Below are 18,041 nucleotides of genomic sequence, written 5' to 3' on the forward strand. Positions count from 1 at the left end.
TGCAATGTCACTTCCTTACATCCAGCTAGCATTCTCTACTATAATTCTTTGGTGTTGGGAGATGACTCAGTGGTTAAGAGCACTTGCTGCTCTTGTAGAGGACCCACAGGCTCAGTTCCTAGCACCCACGTGGTGGTTTACAACCATTTGTAATTCCAGTTCTGAAGGTGTGATACCCTTTTCTGGCCTCTGAGGACACTGGGCACATAGTGCTGTATAGGCATATGTATAGTTATGTAACAATATAGGCAAAATACCCACCCACACCCAAAATAATAGCAACAGCAACACCAGAAATAATAAACAATACAAAACTTCTGACAGGGTTACAGTAACACAACACACAGCCTTCCTGTATTATATGTTATGTTGCCTAAATGACAAGAGAGTCGATAAGAAATCTTAGTCATTTAAATACATTTTATATTGCCCTCCCATTTTAATTATGTGTGTATGTGTTTTTCTGGTGTGGGTTTGTATATATGAATGTAGTGCCTCCAGAGGCCAGAAGAAAGTGTCAGATAGCCTGGGATTGGAATTACAGGTGTCATATGGGTACTAGGAACTGAACTTGGGTCCTCTTGGAAGAACAGCCAGATTTCATCTCTCCAGCCTGAGACTCTTTGTTACCAAGTTATGTATTGACTGTCCTTTAGTAATAGAAATTTAATTTTACTTAAGATGGCTGTTAGCATTGTTATTGTGTTTGTTGCTCATGCTTTCACACTGCTTCTCCTTTCATTTGTAAAATGTCCTTACTGGTAATAGGAACACAGCAGGACAGTAAGTAATGCTATGTTGACACTTGAAATTTTAATGCACTGTGTTGGCCTGTTGTTTTAATTCAGAATTCGAAGGTCATCCTTTAGTTCAAAAGATGAAAAAAGAGAAGACAGAACACCTTATCAATTGGTCAAGAAACTTCAGAAAAAAATCAGACAATTTGAGGAGCAATTTGAAAGGGAAAGAAATAGCAAGGTAAGTTTGTAGCGCTGCCTAGAACAAACTTGAATTTATGTTAGAGCCAAGGGGAGGGTCTTAGGAGAGTGTGCTCTGGTTCTTCTCTGAGAGAGAGTACATCTGAGATGCTGGGGAATAGTGGGGATCATACAGGCCTGAGCGCCAGTGGGGCCTTAGTTGCTGATTTCTGTGCCAGTGTTCTTAGTATTGTACAATGTGTTTCTGTGTTTTCATTTGCAAACTTTTTTTTTAGAATTCATAAACCAAATTCTTTATATTAACAAGTTAATGTTATTTTCTGGCACAAACCACACTAACAAAAAGGAAAGGAGGAAATGAGGATAAGTGAGTGTTTGTAATGATTAGACCCTGTGTATAATGTCTGATGCCCAGAGATGAAAGACCTGCCTTTAGACTTGGCCCCTTCCAGTTGTATGACCTCTGCTTTAGAAGAGCTTGATATCAAGTTAAAGAAAATTGAATGAAATTTTATGTTCCGGGAACTGTAAACACCATGAGGATTAAATTAACGTAGCTATTGGGCATTGCAATGTCAGTGACCCTGTCCCATAACTTTGCAGCCCTCCTACAGTGACATTGCAGCCAATCCGAAGGTACTAAAGTGGATGACGGAGCTGACAAAGTTGCGGAAGCAAATTAAAGGTATAAGTGCATTTAGTAGAAAATCTGCATCTTTGAAACATTTGGGGGGGGGGGGACCTGAAGAGATGGCTCAGCAGTTAAGAGCACCGACTGCTCTTCCAGAGGTCCTGAATTCAATTCCCAGCAACCACATGGTGGCTCACAGCCATCTATAATGGGATCTGATGCCCTCTTCTGGTGTGTCTGAAGACAGCGACAGTATATTCACATACATAAATTAAATAAATAAATCTTTAAAAAAATTTATAATTCTGTGTAAAATACAGCTATAATTTTTGAATTATGGTGACACACCCTTTAATCCCAGTACTAGGGAGACAGAGGCAGGCAGATCTCTTGAGTCTGAGGCCAGCCTAGTCTACATAGAGAAACCCTATCTTAAAAAAACAAGATTAATAATAATAATATATATTGGAACTTTTTTTTTAAAAAAAGTTTTCTTTTGTTCTATTGTTAAGGCCAATGTAAATGCACCGGGCAGTGATGGTGCATGCCTTTGATCCCAGCACTTGGGAGGCAGGGGAGGCAGAGGCAGGTGGATTTCTGCGTTCCAGACCAGCCTGGTATTCAGAGTGAGTTTCAGGACAGCCAGGGCCACACAGGGAGACCCTGTCTTGAAAAAAACAACAAAAAAAGAAGAAATGTAAATGTAATTTTTATTCCCCTGAGTTAATTGTCTCTAAGGCTTAAGGTCTCATCTACTAACCTAGGCCTAGTGCTGGAGGCTACTAGCCTCTATATAGTCTTATTTAGGCCTAGACTGTTTTTAGCCTTTGAGACTGAATAAACTCATCCTTTCTAGTTCTTTTCTGAACTCTGGCTGGCTGATTAAACTCAGCTGTTCTGGCTCAAACTCCTCTATAAGCTGACGGATTCAATCTGGCTTCTCTCTCTGTCTCTCCTGAATAGCTCTGCGTGGCCTCATCCTAACTTGAGCAATCTGTTCTAATCTTCTGGTTCCTTTTCATTCTTTGGCTTGTTCTGTCTTCACTGTGTCTAGCCTGTCTCCCTGTAACTGTCCCAGTAAAACTGCCTGTCTGTGCACTGTTCTCTTGAGTAGCTTTCCTCTCCTTCCCAACTCATAAGAGTTAGGAATATCATATTCTATCACATCTTTCTCTAATTTGTCACTTTGCCACTTAATTAGACATCATTCTCAAAGGTGGGTGATTCCTTCTGCCAACTAATTTTACCTTCATCCTTTGAAATTAAAGGTACTAAGGGCGTGTATGTATTCCAGCCAGAGGGATTAAAGGTGTGTGCTTAGGGATGAGCCACACTACTAGAAACAGGGTTTTTTCAGTAAGTAACACAAACTTGGGGTTCAAAGTATGATTAAATATCCTGCAACAAAAAAATGGGAATCTTTGCGTTATGTTTTTCCAATGTCCTCTTTATTGTATGAGTATTAGTTTTTTGAAAGATAACCTAGGTTATATTCATAGATGAATTGATCCTATATAGTTTATCTGAAATATATTCTAAGTATTGAGATGCTTTGAGTTTTGGTAGATATTTCATTAAGATCTTTGTGCATGGGCAGGGAGTAAAAATTTATCTTTTTTTTTTTTTTTGTAAAAATTTATCTTAAGACAATATAATTAGGAGCTGTGAGTTTTGCTCAGTGGTAGAGTATTTCCCTGCCATGTGGGAGGCCCTGTGTTGGATCTCCAGCCACTAGGAGACTGTGACTCCAGCCCCTTTGACACTGTGAAAACTTAACTCTGTCCACAATGGTGGCATATGCCTTTAATCTCAGAGGCCAGCCTGGTCTACAGAGTGAATTCTAGGACAGCCAGGGCTACATAGAGAAACCTTGTTTCAAAACAAAACAAAATAAAAACAACCTCTGAGTTATAAACTTTTTAAAAATGTATATGTATGCTTGCTTATGTTTATAGATTTTTAAAAATATAATTTAATTTTTCTTCATACATTGGTATGAGGGTGTCAGATCACTTGGAAAGTAATTCTAGACAGTGTAAGCTGCCATGTGGGTACTGGGAATTGGACCTGGGTCCTCTGGAAGGGTAGCCAGTGCTCTTAACCACTGAGCCATCTTTCCCAGCCCCTTGTGAATTCTTTCTAAACCATAAATTATGCTATGTGTTTTTAGATGTTAGTATGGTGTTGCTATTGTGAAATTCTATTTATTCTGAGTATGCTTTAATAATTACAACTACTTTAAAAGTTACATATGAGCTGGGCAGTAGTGGCGCACACCTTTAATCCCAGCACTTGGGAGTCAGAGGCAGGCAGATTTCTGAGTTTGAGGCCAACCTGGTCTACAGAATGAGTTCCAGGACAGCCAGGGCTACATAGAGAAACCCTGTCTTGAAAAAAACAAAAAAACAAACAAAAAGTTACCTATGTAAAGACAGTGTTAACACTTTGTATCATTGTTCTAATTTATTCATTTGAACTTTACTAAGTGTAGAAATTGTAGTGTAAGTGTTCAGACACTCTTCCTCATATGGACTTTGCAGACTTACTTTAAAAGGATTATTTCCCTTTATTATTCTATTAAGCATTTCCTTATTTAAACCACTTTGCAGCCGTTGTTGCCATTAAATTGCCTAAATAGTGTACTGTTCCAATTATCTTCCACTCTTACTGTCCTGAAATCCATCGTTTGCACAGCTACCAGAAATATCTTTAAAAAATATTATATTCCTCTTTTTAAAAAATTCTCTCAGAGGGTTTCCCTTTCTGTGTAGAATTATTCACTCTAGACTGTGGCTCTTAAGGGTTTACACACACTGCCCTGCCCTTTGTAGGTTTTGATCATGTTAATGTCTCATTTTTTGTTTTCATATTTGGAGGAATTTGCCTAGACTATTGCCTCAATTGGCCATAAGTGCTTTCCCCCTCAGTTTTGTATGCTAGGTTTAGCTCCATGTTAACCAGAATGCACTGTTCAGAGACTGCCTTTGTTAATCCCATCTAGTATTGTTCCCTCCACAAAGCACACTCTCTTTATAACTCTGACTCCTACCACTTTTATTTTATTTTTTGGTGTGTGTGTGTGTAGGTAGACCAGAGTTCAATGTCAATCTTCCTCAATCATCAAAAATAAAAAAAAAATCAGCCGGGCGTGGTGGTGCACGCCTATAATCCCAACACTTGGGAGGCAGAGGCAGGCAGATTTCTGAGTTCGAGGCCAGCCTGGTCTACAGAGTGAGTTCCAGGACAGCCAGGACTACACAGAGAAACCCTGACTCAAAAAACCAAAACCAAAAAACAAAAACAAAAAAAATAAAAATAAATAAAAAAAAATCAAATTTTTGTTTTTTTTTTAAGACAGGGCCTCACTATGTAGCCCTGGCTGTCCTGGAACTCACCATGTAGACGACTGGTCTTGAACTTACAGAGTTTTCCCCGCCTTTGCCTCTCTAGTACCACTACGCCCTGCCCATGCTCAGCTCTTTTGTGAAACCTGGAGTTCACTTCTCAGTGCTTATCAGAATATTGTGCTTTACCTTGGCTCCTGTGGGTATTGTTTGAAAGGACAAGTGTACTGTATCTAAATGTGTGAGCCTATGTGCTATGAGTTATTAATCCTCTTATTTCTGAAATTTAGATGCAAAACACAAAAACTCTGATGGAGAATTTGTGCCTCAGACGCGACCTCGGAGTAACACTCTTCCAAAAAGTTTTGGCTCTTCCCTAGACCATGAAGACGGCGAGAGTGAGGGTGAGCCCAGAGTCATTCAGAAAGAGAAAAAGCCATCTAAGGAAGCGACTCTCGAGCTGATTGCAAAAACGATTGAAGGAAAACCGTGCTGAGCGGCACCTTCCTGAGGATATCAAGGTAATTCTGAGCTACAGTCTCTGCCTGGGGTGGCCTTTAGAACCCTGGAAACAACTGACCAGCATAGCAGGGTGAGAGCTAGGTATCCTGACTTCTCTACTCTTCAGATTAGCAACTCCAAAATATGCTTTTAAACCTAGAGTACTATATATTAATGCTTGTTGCAGACTGTCAGCAAGATGGATGTGTAGAACATAAGGTGGCTGCATTTGAGGAGGAGCTGTGTGTACTGAGTTCTCGGTATCCAGCATAAACCATGAGGATTCTCTCACTTGGTTTGGGGTTTTTTTTTTTTTTTTCTCCCTTTTCCAGCAATCCTATGAGAGATATAGATGTGATATTAGCCACTGAAAAAATACTGTCTTGAAAGCCTGGCATAGTGACACATATTTGTAATCCAAATACTGGAGAATTGGAGGCAGGGGATTGGGAGTTCATCTATATAGTGAGCTTGAGCCCAGCCTGGGCCACATGACACCCTGACGAAAAGAAAAGCCAAAGGAGAAAAGGTTGTATGTGTGTGTAGTGGTGTAGTGATGGCCAGAAGTTATGAGCACTGGCTACTCTTCCAGAGGTCCTGAGTGGTTCTTGTACCCACATGGTATCTCACAACCATCAGTAATAGGATCTGATGCCCTTTTTTGTCATGTAGGCATATATGAAAATAGAGCACGCACTCATATACATAAATAAATCTTAAAATTAAAAAACCAAGCTTGGCAGTAGAGGTGCATACTTTTAATTCTAGCACTCAGAAGACAGAGGTAGATGGATCTCTGTGTGTTCAAGGCCAACCTGGTCTAAAGAGAGAGACCAAGGACAGCCAGGGCTACACTGAGAAACCCTTTCTTCAAAAAGAAAAAAACCCAACAGCAACAAAAACCAAACCCAGCTGATCTATTGGCATCAGGAGAACCTGAATCACATTGTTTTAGGAACCATTACTCTTATGTATGGTCTATGCATGTATCGATTCATGCACTTCCGCGTACATGGAGGCTAAAGACAACTGTCCCATGACCTGTTCTGTTTGTCTCTGCCTTACTCGCTTAAGATGTCACTGCACCTGAAGCAAGCCCCTTTATTCCAGAAAGCCTTCTGAGGCATCCAGGCAGAGCACTGGTAACCAAGTTGTGTGAGAGATGGGGTTGCTGGGGGAAATAGTCTCAGCTGAATTTTTGTCTAGGAAGTGGTGAACCAGACACATTTCAGAATATACCTCCCTCTCTCATGATGTAAATATTGGGCTGTTTGTCTTCCTTGAACAGGGCTAAGTTACTCATTCTCATCACTTCCCTCCCTCCACTTTTTTTTTTTGATCCTCTTCCTTTTTGTTAGGACAACAATCTCTTCTTCCTGCAAATAATTGGATTGCATTAGCATTATTCAGATTTGTAATATTAGACCTAAGGTTCAAAGTTGAAAATAAAATGACAGTATTTTATAAGGTCTATACTCTGTTATTGCCCTAGTGCATGAAGATAATTTGAAGTGATTTTGTTATACAGGGTGACTCTTGTGTGAATTGTTTGTTATCTCTAATTTCCTTTAGTGAGAGACTGAAACTGTTAGCCATTCCTGGAAATATGTAGAATTTATTCAGTCTAGTTGAAAGTTATCTTGTGAAATTGGTTCATTGAGATAAAGGCTGAGCCTGTGAAGCAGAAGGAAAATTTTATATACAAATATACCCAGTGAGTTCTGCCCTCTCTAAAAGAGAAGTATATTACACTCTAAAGAGTGTGTGCGCCCATACAAAGGGAAACACGAGGTCTAAGGTTGCAAACGGACATTTTGAGCTCTCTCTCGGATCTTTATACTGCTTTGGTTTTCCTTAGTAGAGTTGTGACATGGACTCAGAATCTGTTTATCTACTGAAATGTGTGTCTGCATCCCCCCCTTTTTTGTGTGTGTTTCCTCCCTCCCTCCTCTTCCTCCTTGTCCTCCTCCCCTTCTTCCTCCCCTGTCCTCCTTGTCCTCCTCTTCCTCCTCCCTCCCTCCCTCCCTCCCTCCCTCTCTCTCTCATCTATCCATCCATGCATCTATTATTTATATTTATTTGTGGTGCCAGTTGACTTCAAGTTTGGCTCTTGTCGAAAGCTTAGCACACGTACCACTGAATTCCATTAGCAGCCTTCAGTTTTTTGAAAAGGGCCACATTGAGTTTAAATTTGAAACTCTTCCTGCTTCTGCCTCTGGAATGCTAGGATTGTAGGCCTCTGCATCACGGTGCCTAGCCTGTATTCACTGTGTGAGTGTGGGTGTGTAAATATGGGTGGGTGTTTGAGGAGTTAGCTCTCCTTCTTTCCCATGGATTGAGCTAAGGTCTTCAGGCTTGTGGGACAGGCACATTGAAACTTGCCGAGCTAGCTGTCTGTATTTATGGTTGTAATAACAAAAGCCTTTGCAGCATTATAAAATGTCAGACAGGTATGAAAGTTCCCTGTGTTACAGAAGCACTGTTACAAGTGCTTTTACATTGATGATTTTAGTCCTTTGAGCTCTTTGAGGAAGAATTTATAGATTGGGATATTGATCACAGGATGGCTAAGGTACCCAAACTATAATTCATAATTCATACAAAATACAGGTTAAGCCATAAAAGGCTATTCATTTATACATTAGGAGGTTAGTTTGTATAGCAGACTGAAAAATGTTGCTGCAACTCCAGAAAAAAGAGCGCATTTGCTGCCTGTATTGCTGACCACTTGCCCTTTCACCTAGCTGATTACATGCTGGGTGAGCAGAATGCTGACACCAGTGCTTTCCCCGTTCTAGAAAATGACAAAAGATCACTTGATAGAAGAGAAAACGTCTCTGCAGAAAAGTCTGCTTTACTATGAAAGTCAACATGGAAGGCCGGTAATTCTTTTCTTGCTAAGACAATTTGATTTCTTCAAAAGAGCATGAATAACTTGTGTGGTCTGTGTTCTTTAGAGCTGTTTTCATCAACATTGTCTCTGCTAGTTGGGAGATTGCCTACTTAAATTAAATCTGGGGTGAGGGGGTCACACTGCTTACTGTTTCTGATACCTAGATCTCTGATAGCAAGGCTGCTTGCTTCACTTTTTGTTTTGTTTTGTTTTTTGTTTTTTGTTTTTGTTTTTGGCTTCAGGTGACCAGGGAAGAAAGGCACATTGTTAAGCCTCTCTATGATAGATACAGGCTTGTAAAACAGATGCTGACAAGAGCTAGCATTACTCCTGTCCTTGTAAGTAAAACAAATGCTTGATTTTGTTTTTAAAGACAGGGTCTCACTTTGTAGCTAAACTGGCTTGGAACTCACTAGCCCAAACAAGCAAAACTCCTAAGTTCTGTAGTTACAGGCACGCATTACCATGCCTGGAACAAGTATATCTTCAGTTCATTTGGCCAAAGTATATTTAAGAAGGAAGACAGATGAAACAACAACACATTTTAGTAGTACTTTTGGAAACATACATAGCCAAGGATGAAAAGTTTTTAGTTGAGATTATAGATTTTAAAGGGTAGAAAATGTCTGTATTTCTAGGCAACTTGTGAGCACTCACAGGCATATAGTACTAAGTCTTGACAAACAACACGAGTTAGGGAATGATGCTGAGATGGAGGGAGTGCTGTGAGCAGGCTTACCTGTACAGACGACGGAGGTAGGACTCGAGGTAATGCCTTACCTCGCTTCTGTCTGGATAGATGTGTAATTATTACCTCCAATTGCATTATGACATAAATGAGTTCAAACATTTATTTATTTAAAAGGCTGTGCGTTTGCCATGGTAAGAGTATTGGAGGTCAGAGGACAGATGGGGGTGGGCGGTTCTCTCCTACAATGCAGGTTCTTGGGGATGGAACTCAAGGATGTCAAGCTCGCTAGTGAGATTAAACCATCCTGCTGGCCCTAATGATGGGTTTTAAAGAACCCATTAAGATAATGCCAATTACTAAGTGTCATGTACTTTTAATCCTAGCACCAGAGGCAGATTATCTAGTGAGTTCAAGGACAGTGCAGTCTATGTAGGGAGTTTCAGGGCAGAGAGGGAGAAAGGAGAGAGAAGGGGGGGAGGGAGGGAGGGAAGGAGAGAGAAAAAAAGAAAGAAAGGAAAGAAAGAAAGAAAGAAAGAAAGAAAGAAAGAAGAAAGAAAGAAAAGAAAAGAAAAGAGAAAAGAAGAGAAAGAAAAAAAGGAAAGAAAAAGGTGACGATGGCCTGTACCTTTAATCCTGGCAAAGACAAGAGGATCTCTTGAGTTTAAGGACAGCCTGGTCTACAGAGTGAGTTTCAGGACAGCCAAGGCTAGACAGAGAAACTCTGTCTCAACAAATAAAAAACTAAATTAATAATATTAAATGTTAATTCACAGTGCCAGAGAGATAGCTTAGCAGGAAGAGGTGCTTGCCATCAAGTCTGATGATCTCTGACCTTCATACACATGCTGTGGCACACCATCTCCCCACACATACAAGCACACACTAGAAATGTAATAAAATATTTTAAATAATGCTTATTTGTATTTGTGAACATTTAAAAAAAATAACTTTAAAGTGGGGTCTTGTGGAGTTATCCAAGGTAGTTTCAATCTGTGAGGCCATGTGTTTTCTAGCTTCAGCCATCTGAGGAGCTAGGCCAGTGAGTAGGCCAGTGTAAGGAGAACTGAGATCTCTACTACTCAGATGCAAACCACAGGGTTTTGCCTGGAGGATGTGATGCCAGCTAGTGAAAGTTAGCATGACCCTGTCTCAAAATTTTCTTAAAAGTTGGGGAGTACTAGGAAATAGTTACGTTGTGTAATGATAACCTAGCATACTAGGATGAATATTACATCCTAGCTTTTGGTTCGGTTTAGTTTTGTTACTAAAGAAGACTTTCATGGGGTTCTCAGACTAAATAGAATAAAGATATTTGAGCTGAGTGTGGTGGCATTTGCCTATAATCATAGCATCTGAGAGAACTGAGGCAGGAGGGATTTCATAATCTACATAACCAGCCTGTGCGACATAGTGAAACCCTATCTCAGATGTCCTCACCCTCATTATGTATACATCATACCCTGGCCCTTGAGTGTGGAAGATGGGCAGCATGGATTGAGTCCTGTAAGGCTTTGCTGTACTATAAAAACAAAATACGGGGCCGGAGAGATGGCTCAGTGGTTAGAAGCACTGATTGCTCTTCCAGAGGTCCTGAGTTCAATTCCTAGCAACCACATGGTGGCTCACAACCATCTGTGATGGAATCCAATGCCCTCTTCTGGTGTGTCTGAAGACAGCTACAGTGTACTTATGTATATAAAATAAATATATCTTTAAAAAATATATAAAAAAATAAAAATACTGGTTTATTAAGGAACTCATTGCAAATTTGAAAGACTGCTTTAAGATTTTGAAAGATTTTATATATTTTTTAATTTCTATTGAAAATGTTTTGCTACAATATTATTTTGTTTATATTTTTCCATCTCTCAAATTTCCCAGATCCTCCTTACCTTCCTAAACCCCCACCTTTCAAAAAATAAAAAGAAAACCCAAAAAAGTAGATGGCCAACACAAAACACACTCTATGGGTTTTTTGGTGTACCCTTAGTTTTACTTTGGTGTTTATCTTACTGATTTTCCTTTTAGTTTGTCTGTTTTGAGTTTTGTTTGCTTGTGTTTGTAGGCTGCTGGGGATTGAGCGCCTCTAGTAGGTGAAAGTAACATTATATGATAGGAAGGTGAAGTTGCACTTACTGTAAATGTGTGCAGTGTCAAACTTGGTGCTGCCGATTGTTGCAGGGGTCTCCCTCCACGAAGCGACGGAGTCAGATGTTACAGCCAATCATAGAAGGAGAAACCGCACACTTTTTTGAAGAAATCAAGGTGCGTATGTAGAAAAGTTTCTTTCTCATTATGTTCCTAACAGGAATATAGGAAGTCACGGCCTGTGTGGCTCTGCTTGGTTGTCATTTTAGGAAGAAGAAGAAGATGGTGTCAGCCTCTCCTCTGAGTTAGGTGACATCTTGAGCACAGCTGTACACACACAGTCGTCCTTGGAAAACTCAGAATCCGATGCTGAAGAAAATCCAGAAAAGCTGGCTCGGGACCTCTGCTCGTCCAGCACTCGGGCAGCATCTATGTACGTACTCGGGCTTGTGACCTCAGCTCACCTGGCAGGAGTGGTCACGAGGGCAGATAGATGGGAGTTCCATTTCCTTCCTTTTTTTTTTTTTTTCTGGTGCTATGGATGGAACCCAGAGCCTTGTGTGTGAGAGACAAGTACTACATTCCCAGACTTTTCTTATTTTCCATTTTAAAATTGTATGTGGAGGTCAAAGGACAACCTCACGTACCTTGTTTAAGGTGTGGTCTCTTGCCATTTTGTGTTGTCTCCACCTCACTTGCATTGCCATAGAGTGCTGGAGTTAGAGATGTTTAACATGTTTGTCATTTTATATGGGTTTCAGGTGTTGAGCTTGTGCATCAAGCACTCTTGACTTGCTAATAAGCCCATCTCCTCAGCTGTGGTTCCTATTTCTTAAGTATTTCATTCAAAAGTTGTGTTCAATTTATGACAAGGTTATAGGAACCAACTGAGAATTTGTCTGTTTTTTATTGGCCTACTTACCTTTAGATGGATTTAATTATGTGTATGTGTGGATAATTACACATGTGTTGGGGGCTTCTGGAGGTCAGAAGACTGTATCGTGATCCCCTTGATGTGGAGTTACAAGCTACTTGAGCTGCCTGACACATAGGTGCTGGAAACCAAACTCGGGTCTTCTGCAAGAGCAGTATGTGTTTCTAACTACTGAGCTATTTCTCCAGCACCCATTCATTTTTTAGTTATTTTTATGTGTATGGGTGCATTGCCTATATTTATGTCTTTGCACCACGTGTGTGCCTGGTGCTCCTTGAGGGTCAGGAGAGGTCTTCAAGCCTCTGGGACTGAAATTACAGATAGCTGTGAGCCACCCTCTGGGTGCTACGGACTGAACCAGGGTCCTCTGGAAGAGCAGCCAGTGAGTGCTCTTACCCACTGAGTTCTCTACTCACATCCCCCCTTTTTAAACAGCACCTCTCACTGACGAGGGGGGCTTGTTGATTACTAGCTGGCCAGACATTTTTGAAGAATTGGGATTATAGGTGTACAACACTGCACCCAGAGTTTTTATGTGGGCTCTGAGGATCAAGTTCAGGTTCCTCGGAGTTGTGCAGCAACCACTAAGCAATCCCCCAGCCACAGGAAAAAGTTGAAGTAGTGAAACCTTAATCTCAGTTAATTGTATGTTTCTAAAAACTGTAGCCAGGGGTAAAACCACTGCTAATATAATGAAGAACCTGTAGTATTTAGTGATGTCTTGTCACCATTTTAACTCTAGGCCTGAATTACTGGAACAACTTTGGAAAGCCAGAGCTGAGAAAAAGAAACTACGGAAGACACTACGGGAATTTGAAGAAGCATTTTATCAACAAAATGGAAGGTTTGTTAAGCATTGGACATGTTGACATGTTTCTCCTTTAAGTCATAAAATCATGTTAATATAGTGGGATACTTGGAGACACAGGAGTAGGTGCTTGCTGACAAGGCTGGTAACAGCCTGATCCCCAAGACCTACATAGGAAGAAAAGAACCAACTCGTAAGTGGTGTCTTCTGATCTCCATAAGTATGTCATAGCATATGTGCCCTCATGGTTCCCACACTAAGAAAAACCTTACAGATATACTGCTTATGGGTTGTTAGCCTTCAAAGTAACATTACAGGGTTAAGATTAGCTTGGTGCAAGAACATTTGGGTGCAAGGCCCTTGGGTTCAATCCCCAGCACTTCAGAAGGAAAAAAAGTAAAGAAAAAAGAAAATAAATTTTTTTTCATAACTTTTTTTGAGTCAGGGTCTCTCCTGGAACTGACCAGGCTGGCCTCGAACTGAGATTCACCTGAGTCCCAGGTGCTGGGATTAAAGGCATGCACCACCTCCTGACCAATTTTATAACTTTTTTTTTTTTTGTGCTCTCAAGACCTGTTGTTATTTCATAACTGGAGTAAACTTCTCATATATATTTTATAAGTTTTCCTCAGCAATTTTCTTGTTTGTAGTGCTGGAGCTCAAATGTATAAAGCAAATACTCTACCACTGAGCCTTATCCCCAGCCTGTGGTGACTTTATTTTGTTCAGAAGTGATTGTAAACTGATCTCTGTCTTGATGGGATCTCGCTTTACAGCCATATCTGGATCTTGTTATGTAGACCAGGCCAACCTAGAACACAGATTTACCTGCAGGATTAGAGTGAGCCACCCAAGACATCTCATAGGAAAGATCCCATAGTCGAGTGAAATCCTTGACTGGGATTTTTTGTTTGTTTTTTGAGACAAGGTTTCTATATAGCCCTGACTGTCATGGAACTAACTATGTGGATCAGGCTGGCCTCAAACTCAAGAGACCCTGACCCTCTTGCCTCTGAGTTCAGGGATTATCAGCATGCACCATTGTTCCCAGATGGATTCCTTCCTATTCTATAAGCTTGAGTTGCCTCTGTGCTTAGGCTATTTGTTGGGCTATCCACGTCATTCCTGGAGGTGTAGGTGTGTGGCTCCTATAGACCATTGTGCCGTATGCCTTTAACTGCTGTGTGGAGTTGACAGCTGGGGAGAGGTACAGATTGGTATGTCCCTGTGAACAGCCAGTCCAACCAAAAACTAGCAGCTTCAGGCTCCTCAGTGAAAAATGATAGAGGATACCAAATGTCTTCATGTGGCTTCTGCAGGTACCCGTGCACACACACTTAAAAAGTGGTAGTGGCAGAATTGAGGTAAAGTCTCACAGAGCAGCTTTTATTTTATTCCAGCTTAAATTTGTAATACTGTGCTCCAATTAGAACAGAGTTCTCTCTTCCCTAGGAATGCCCAGAAGGAGGATCGTGTTCCCGTGCTCGAGGAATATAAGGAATACAAGAGAATTAAAGCCAAGCTTAGACTTCTTGAAGTTCTTATCAGCAAACAAGACTCTTCAAAATCCATATGAAATATGTTCCTTGAAAGTTGACACCATAAAGTGATTGTGTTCCCTGACAGTTCACCATGTGTACTTGGCTCGTACTTGCGTTCACTGTGTCGGGCGCTCAGAGAATCCCATGTTGTCCTTGTTTGTGGTTCCAGTAGGCAAGGAGAGCTGTCCCACATCACTGCGGCTGCTCTCCACACTTAGTGACCATGCAGGCTCCTCCATGGCTTCCCTGCAGGCACATCTGTTAGCAAAGGACAAGAGTTTATTCTGTTTACTTCAAGAACTTTGGAAATATAAAGCTTTTTTTTTTTTTTTTTTTGGTTTACTTTTTGTTTTTTCTTTTGCATTACTGAAGAAAATTGAGAGGAAAATCTTCATACTGAATGAAATTCTTCGGTTGCCTTTTCTTATAAAAGGACTGAAAATGTAAAAGAATAGCCTAGAAGTGTGACATATGTAATGGTATTGTTTGTTTTCTAGACAACCAAACTGAATTTTCAAATCCTACATTGGGACACCTTTCTGTGTTGATCCCAAAGTGACACCTGCACAGATAGTACTGAGCCAGGGTTTGCAGTTCAGTGGTCACAGCTCCTGAATGAAGACGACTGCGGGTAGACCACAAAGCAGCCTTGCTTAGTCATTGCAACACTACACACATCATTCACAGAGCTGAGTCACAGCACATGCTGCCTACAGGACTTCAGTTACTGTCACCAGCTGGCAATGCTGACTTGTCTGGATCAAACCCTGTGCTGTCCCCAAACCACCTCCAGATAATGTGAGAAAATAGCTATGCCAGTGTGGAGGGACTCGGGAGGTGCTCGGATCCATGTGTGTGGTCCATGGGCCTCAGAAGAGTGGGCACAGTCAGTGTGTTCTCTAAGGGCTAGACCACTGCAGCTGTCCATGTCTATTCAGGGGCTTCATCTCCAGGTGAGCCCCTCGTGCCCGCCGCCGCCGCCCGCCCACCCACAGGAGGTGTAGTGGTGTGCTCCTTGGTGTGGACTCTTAGCATCTTTTTCCCTTTGGCTTTGCATGGCTGTTCAGATAATGTGCTAATCATTTTTATGGGATAGTAACTTGTGTTACTACAACGGATGTGGGTCAGGCTTAATCTAAGTGGGTCGTCCCTCATACCCCACCTCCACCCCGGTGCTTTTTTGAATTGATAAATGTCTCACTTTGCCCATGCTTTGCATGTAATGACTCATGCATGATTTTCTTAATAGTTTGTTTCATACAAATGGAATTTCACAACATCTTTAATAAGGTGAGGAAAGCATGAACCTTGAACGCTGCCACTATTATTACACAGTAAGAGCAGGAAGTAGTTTGATAATAAATAGTGTGTCTAAGTACTTCACATTTCACGTGTGTGTGCAATGCCTTTTTTGGGGGAGAGGGAAAATCCAGCAGTAGTGAATGTGTAGTTGGAGGATTTTTTTTTTTAAGTACTGAATCATCCAGCCTTGTTTGTGTGGTTTCCTTCTGATAATGCTGTCATTCATGATGTATTTTTAGAAAAGTAATTAAGAATGCCAAAAAACTATCATTTGATTTGAACCCATCATGTGGTGTACTTTTTAGGTTTTTTTTCCAGACAGGATTGCTACATGTAATTTTATGTGCACTGTATATTTTTATGAATGTTTTATTTTGTATACCACATGCAAAAAATGTTCATGTGCACTATTTAAATGTTTTAAATAATATATTCCTTCTCTATGATGCTAAATCTATTTGAGTACAATATTTTTATAAGTCTGTAGCCTGACTGGTTTCATTGAGTTACAGCTGCTTCCTAAGTTGGGTGTTGGCTTGGGCTGAGGAGAGGAGAGGCGTGGTTCATGCTTCCATGCGCTCGTGCTGACTCATGGCTGACAGTGGGGATGGCTAGGCAGCTTGCCAGAGTTTTACTTTGGTACAAATAAAAATTATATCTATATATAAATACTATATAGATATGTGTGTCCACCATATACTTACATTGCTGTGTTTGTTTGGCACTTCATTGTACAGACTTTTATAATAAAAGAACTTTACTGTTCTAAGTCACTGTAAATGTACGTTTGTTTTTCTAGGCGGTATTAACTGTTCTAGGCTTATTTTAAGTTACCCAGTGATGATGTCAGGAGACACAACCAGGTTGCTCAACAGTTTAGTCAGCAGAGTTATGGGGAGAAGTCCATGTCTTGCTTTTTAGCTGGGCGTTGGTGGCGCACGCCTTTAATCCCAGCACTTGGGAGGCAGAGGCAGGTGGATTTCTGCATTCGAGGCCAGCCTGGTCTACAGAGTGAGTTCCAGGTCAGCCAGGGCTACACAGAGAGACCCTGTCTTGGAAAAAAAAAAAAAAGGAAAGATTTATTTCAGGACCTCTGGAAGAGCAGTCAGTGCTCTTAACTGCTGAGCCATCTCTCCAGCCCCATATACTGCTTCTTAGAACTATTAAGAGAAGCTGCAGAGAGAATGCCCAAACTACCTTCATTTTTATTTTCCAGACAGTTTCATTATTTCGGTCTTGAACTTGCTATGTAGGTCCAAAGACTTTGAACTCTTGTTCCTCTCTGCCTCCCAGTGCCAGAGTTAGTCATCTTGTTGCCATGAATTACTGCATTCAAAAACAAACAAAAAACCTGGATGCTCCTTGCTTTGAGGGGGGAGGTGGGCAGTAATTTTTAAGTTCCTTTATTTACTAGGCACGGTGTGATATACACACCTCTAGTCCCAGCTACTCTGGCCACGCAGAAGGACCCTCTAAGCCCAGGACTTCCAGGGCAAGGCTGGGCAACATTATCTTTTATATATATATTTACCTCAAAAGTTTTAATTTTTAAAATATGTGCCTTATTCATGCTGTAATTGAGTGTGATGGCCCTCAGACCCATAGGACAGAGGCCTGGCTATTGTTGAGGGACTTAGAAATATAATGTTTCCCTTCAGTCTCTAAAATACCAGCCATACACAACTTTCGAACACGGCGGCTCTCAAAGCACCCTCCTACAATTTCCATATATAACTTTCTTATGCTGCTAATGAGCTGCCATCTATTCTACTTTTAGGAAACTTGAAATGCTGTTCTAGATTTCTGTTTTTAGCTGCAGAGTTTGTTTTGTATTTGACTTTTTTTTTTTTTTTTTTTTTTTTTGATTTTGAAGAGTGGAGATTATGTTGATATATAATACCTTCTTGGAATCTTATGACTTAACATCTGTCCAAAGCAAGTGAGACCCTGGGACATATGGCTGAAACTACCACAGAGTTCTTGTACTCTGTACCTAGGAGAAAACCATCTCTGCCTCATCCAACCTAAAGGTCTTACCGCCCCCAACCCCCCACGAGTGAGAAGCAGTAACTTGTACTTTCCCTTTTATACCCTCAGAATTTAATAGTCTGATAAAACCCTCTCTGTGCCCATGTGCAGATGGTGGGAAGCACTTGATTCACAGAATTCATCCTATTATAAGTGGTCGCTGCTTCAGTGCCTTTAAAATCTTTCTCGGTTGCAGACCTAGCTCAGCCCTTAGCATTTGCAGGCTGCTGCACTCAGTCCCTAGCACTGTGTGAGAACAGTGCCGTGTTGTAGGGGACACTACAGTAAATGCCCCTGGGTATTCTAGGACCCAGGCTCCCGTGCAGTCTCACCTCCTCCACG

General features: G+C 41.0%; 1 protein-coding gene across 1 annotated transcript in view; it reads left to right on the plus strand.

Annotated features, from left to right (window-relative positions):
- Positions 1 to 16,455, plus strand: part of Fam13b (family with sequence similarity 13 member B) — an 87,736-nt gene extending 71,281 nt beyond the window's left edge. Inside the window, 10 exon segments of the mRNA XM_052156122.1 lie at positions 849 to 978; positions 1,542 to 1,623; positions 5,204 to 5,382; positions 5,384 to 5,434; positions 8,213 to 8,296; positions 8,550 to 8,645; positions 11,180 to 11,263; positions 11,356 to 11,519; positions 12,763 to 12,864; positions 14,281 to 16,455. Of these exon segments, the coding sequence (XP_052012082.1) occupies positions 849 to 978; positions 1,542 to 1,623; positions 5,204 to 5,382; positions 5,384 to 5,434; positions 8,213 to 8,296; positions 8,550 to 8,645; positions 11,180 to 11,263; positions 11,356 to 11,519; positions 12,763 to 12,864; positions 14,281 to 14,404 (1,096 nt within the window). The 3' untranslated portion in view covers positions 14,405 to 16,455.
- Positions 16,456 to 18,041: the final 1,586 nt, after the last annotated feature.

Source organism: Apodemus sylvaticus, chromosome 13, assembly GCF_947179515.1.
Source record: "Apodemus sylvaticus chromosome 13, mApoSyl1.1, whole genome shotgun sequence".
NCBI classification, from domain to species: domain Eukaryota; kingdom Metazoa; phylum Chordata; class Mammalia; order Rodentia; family Muridae; genus Apodemus; species Apodemus sylvaticus.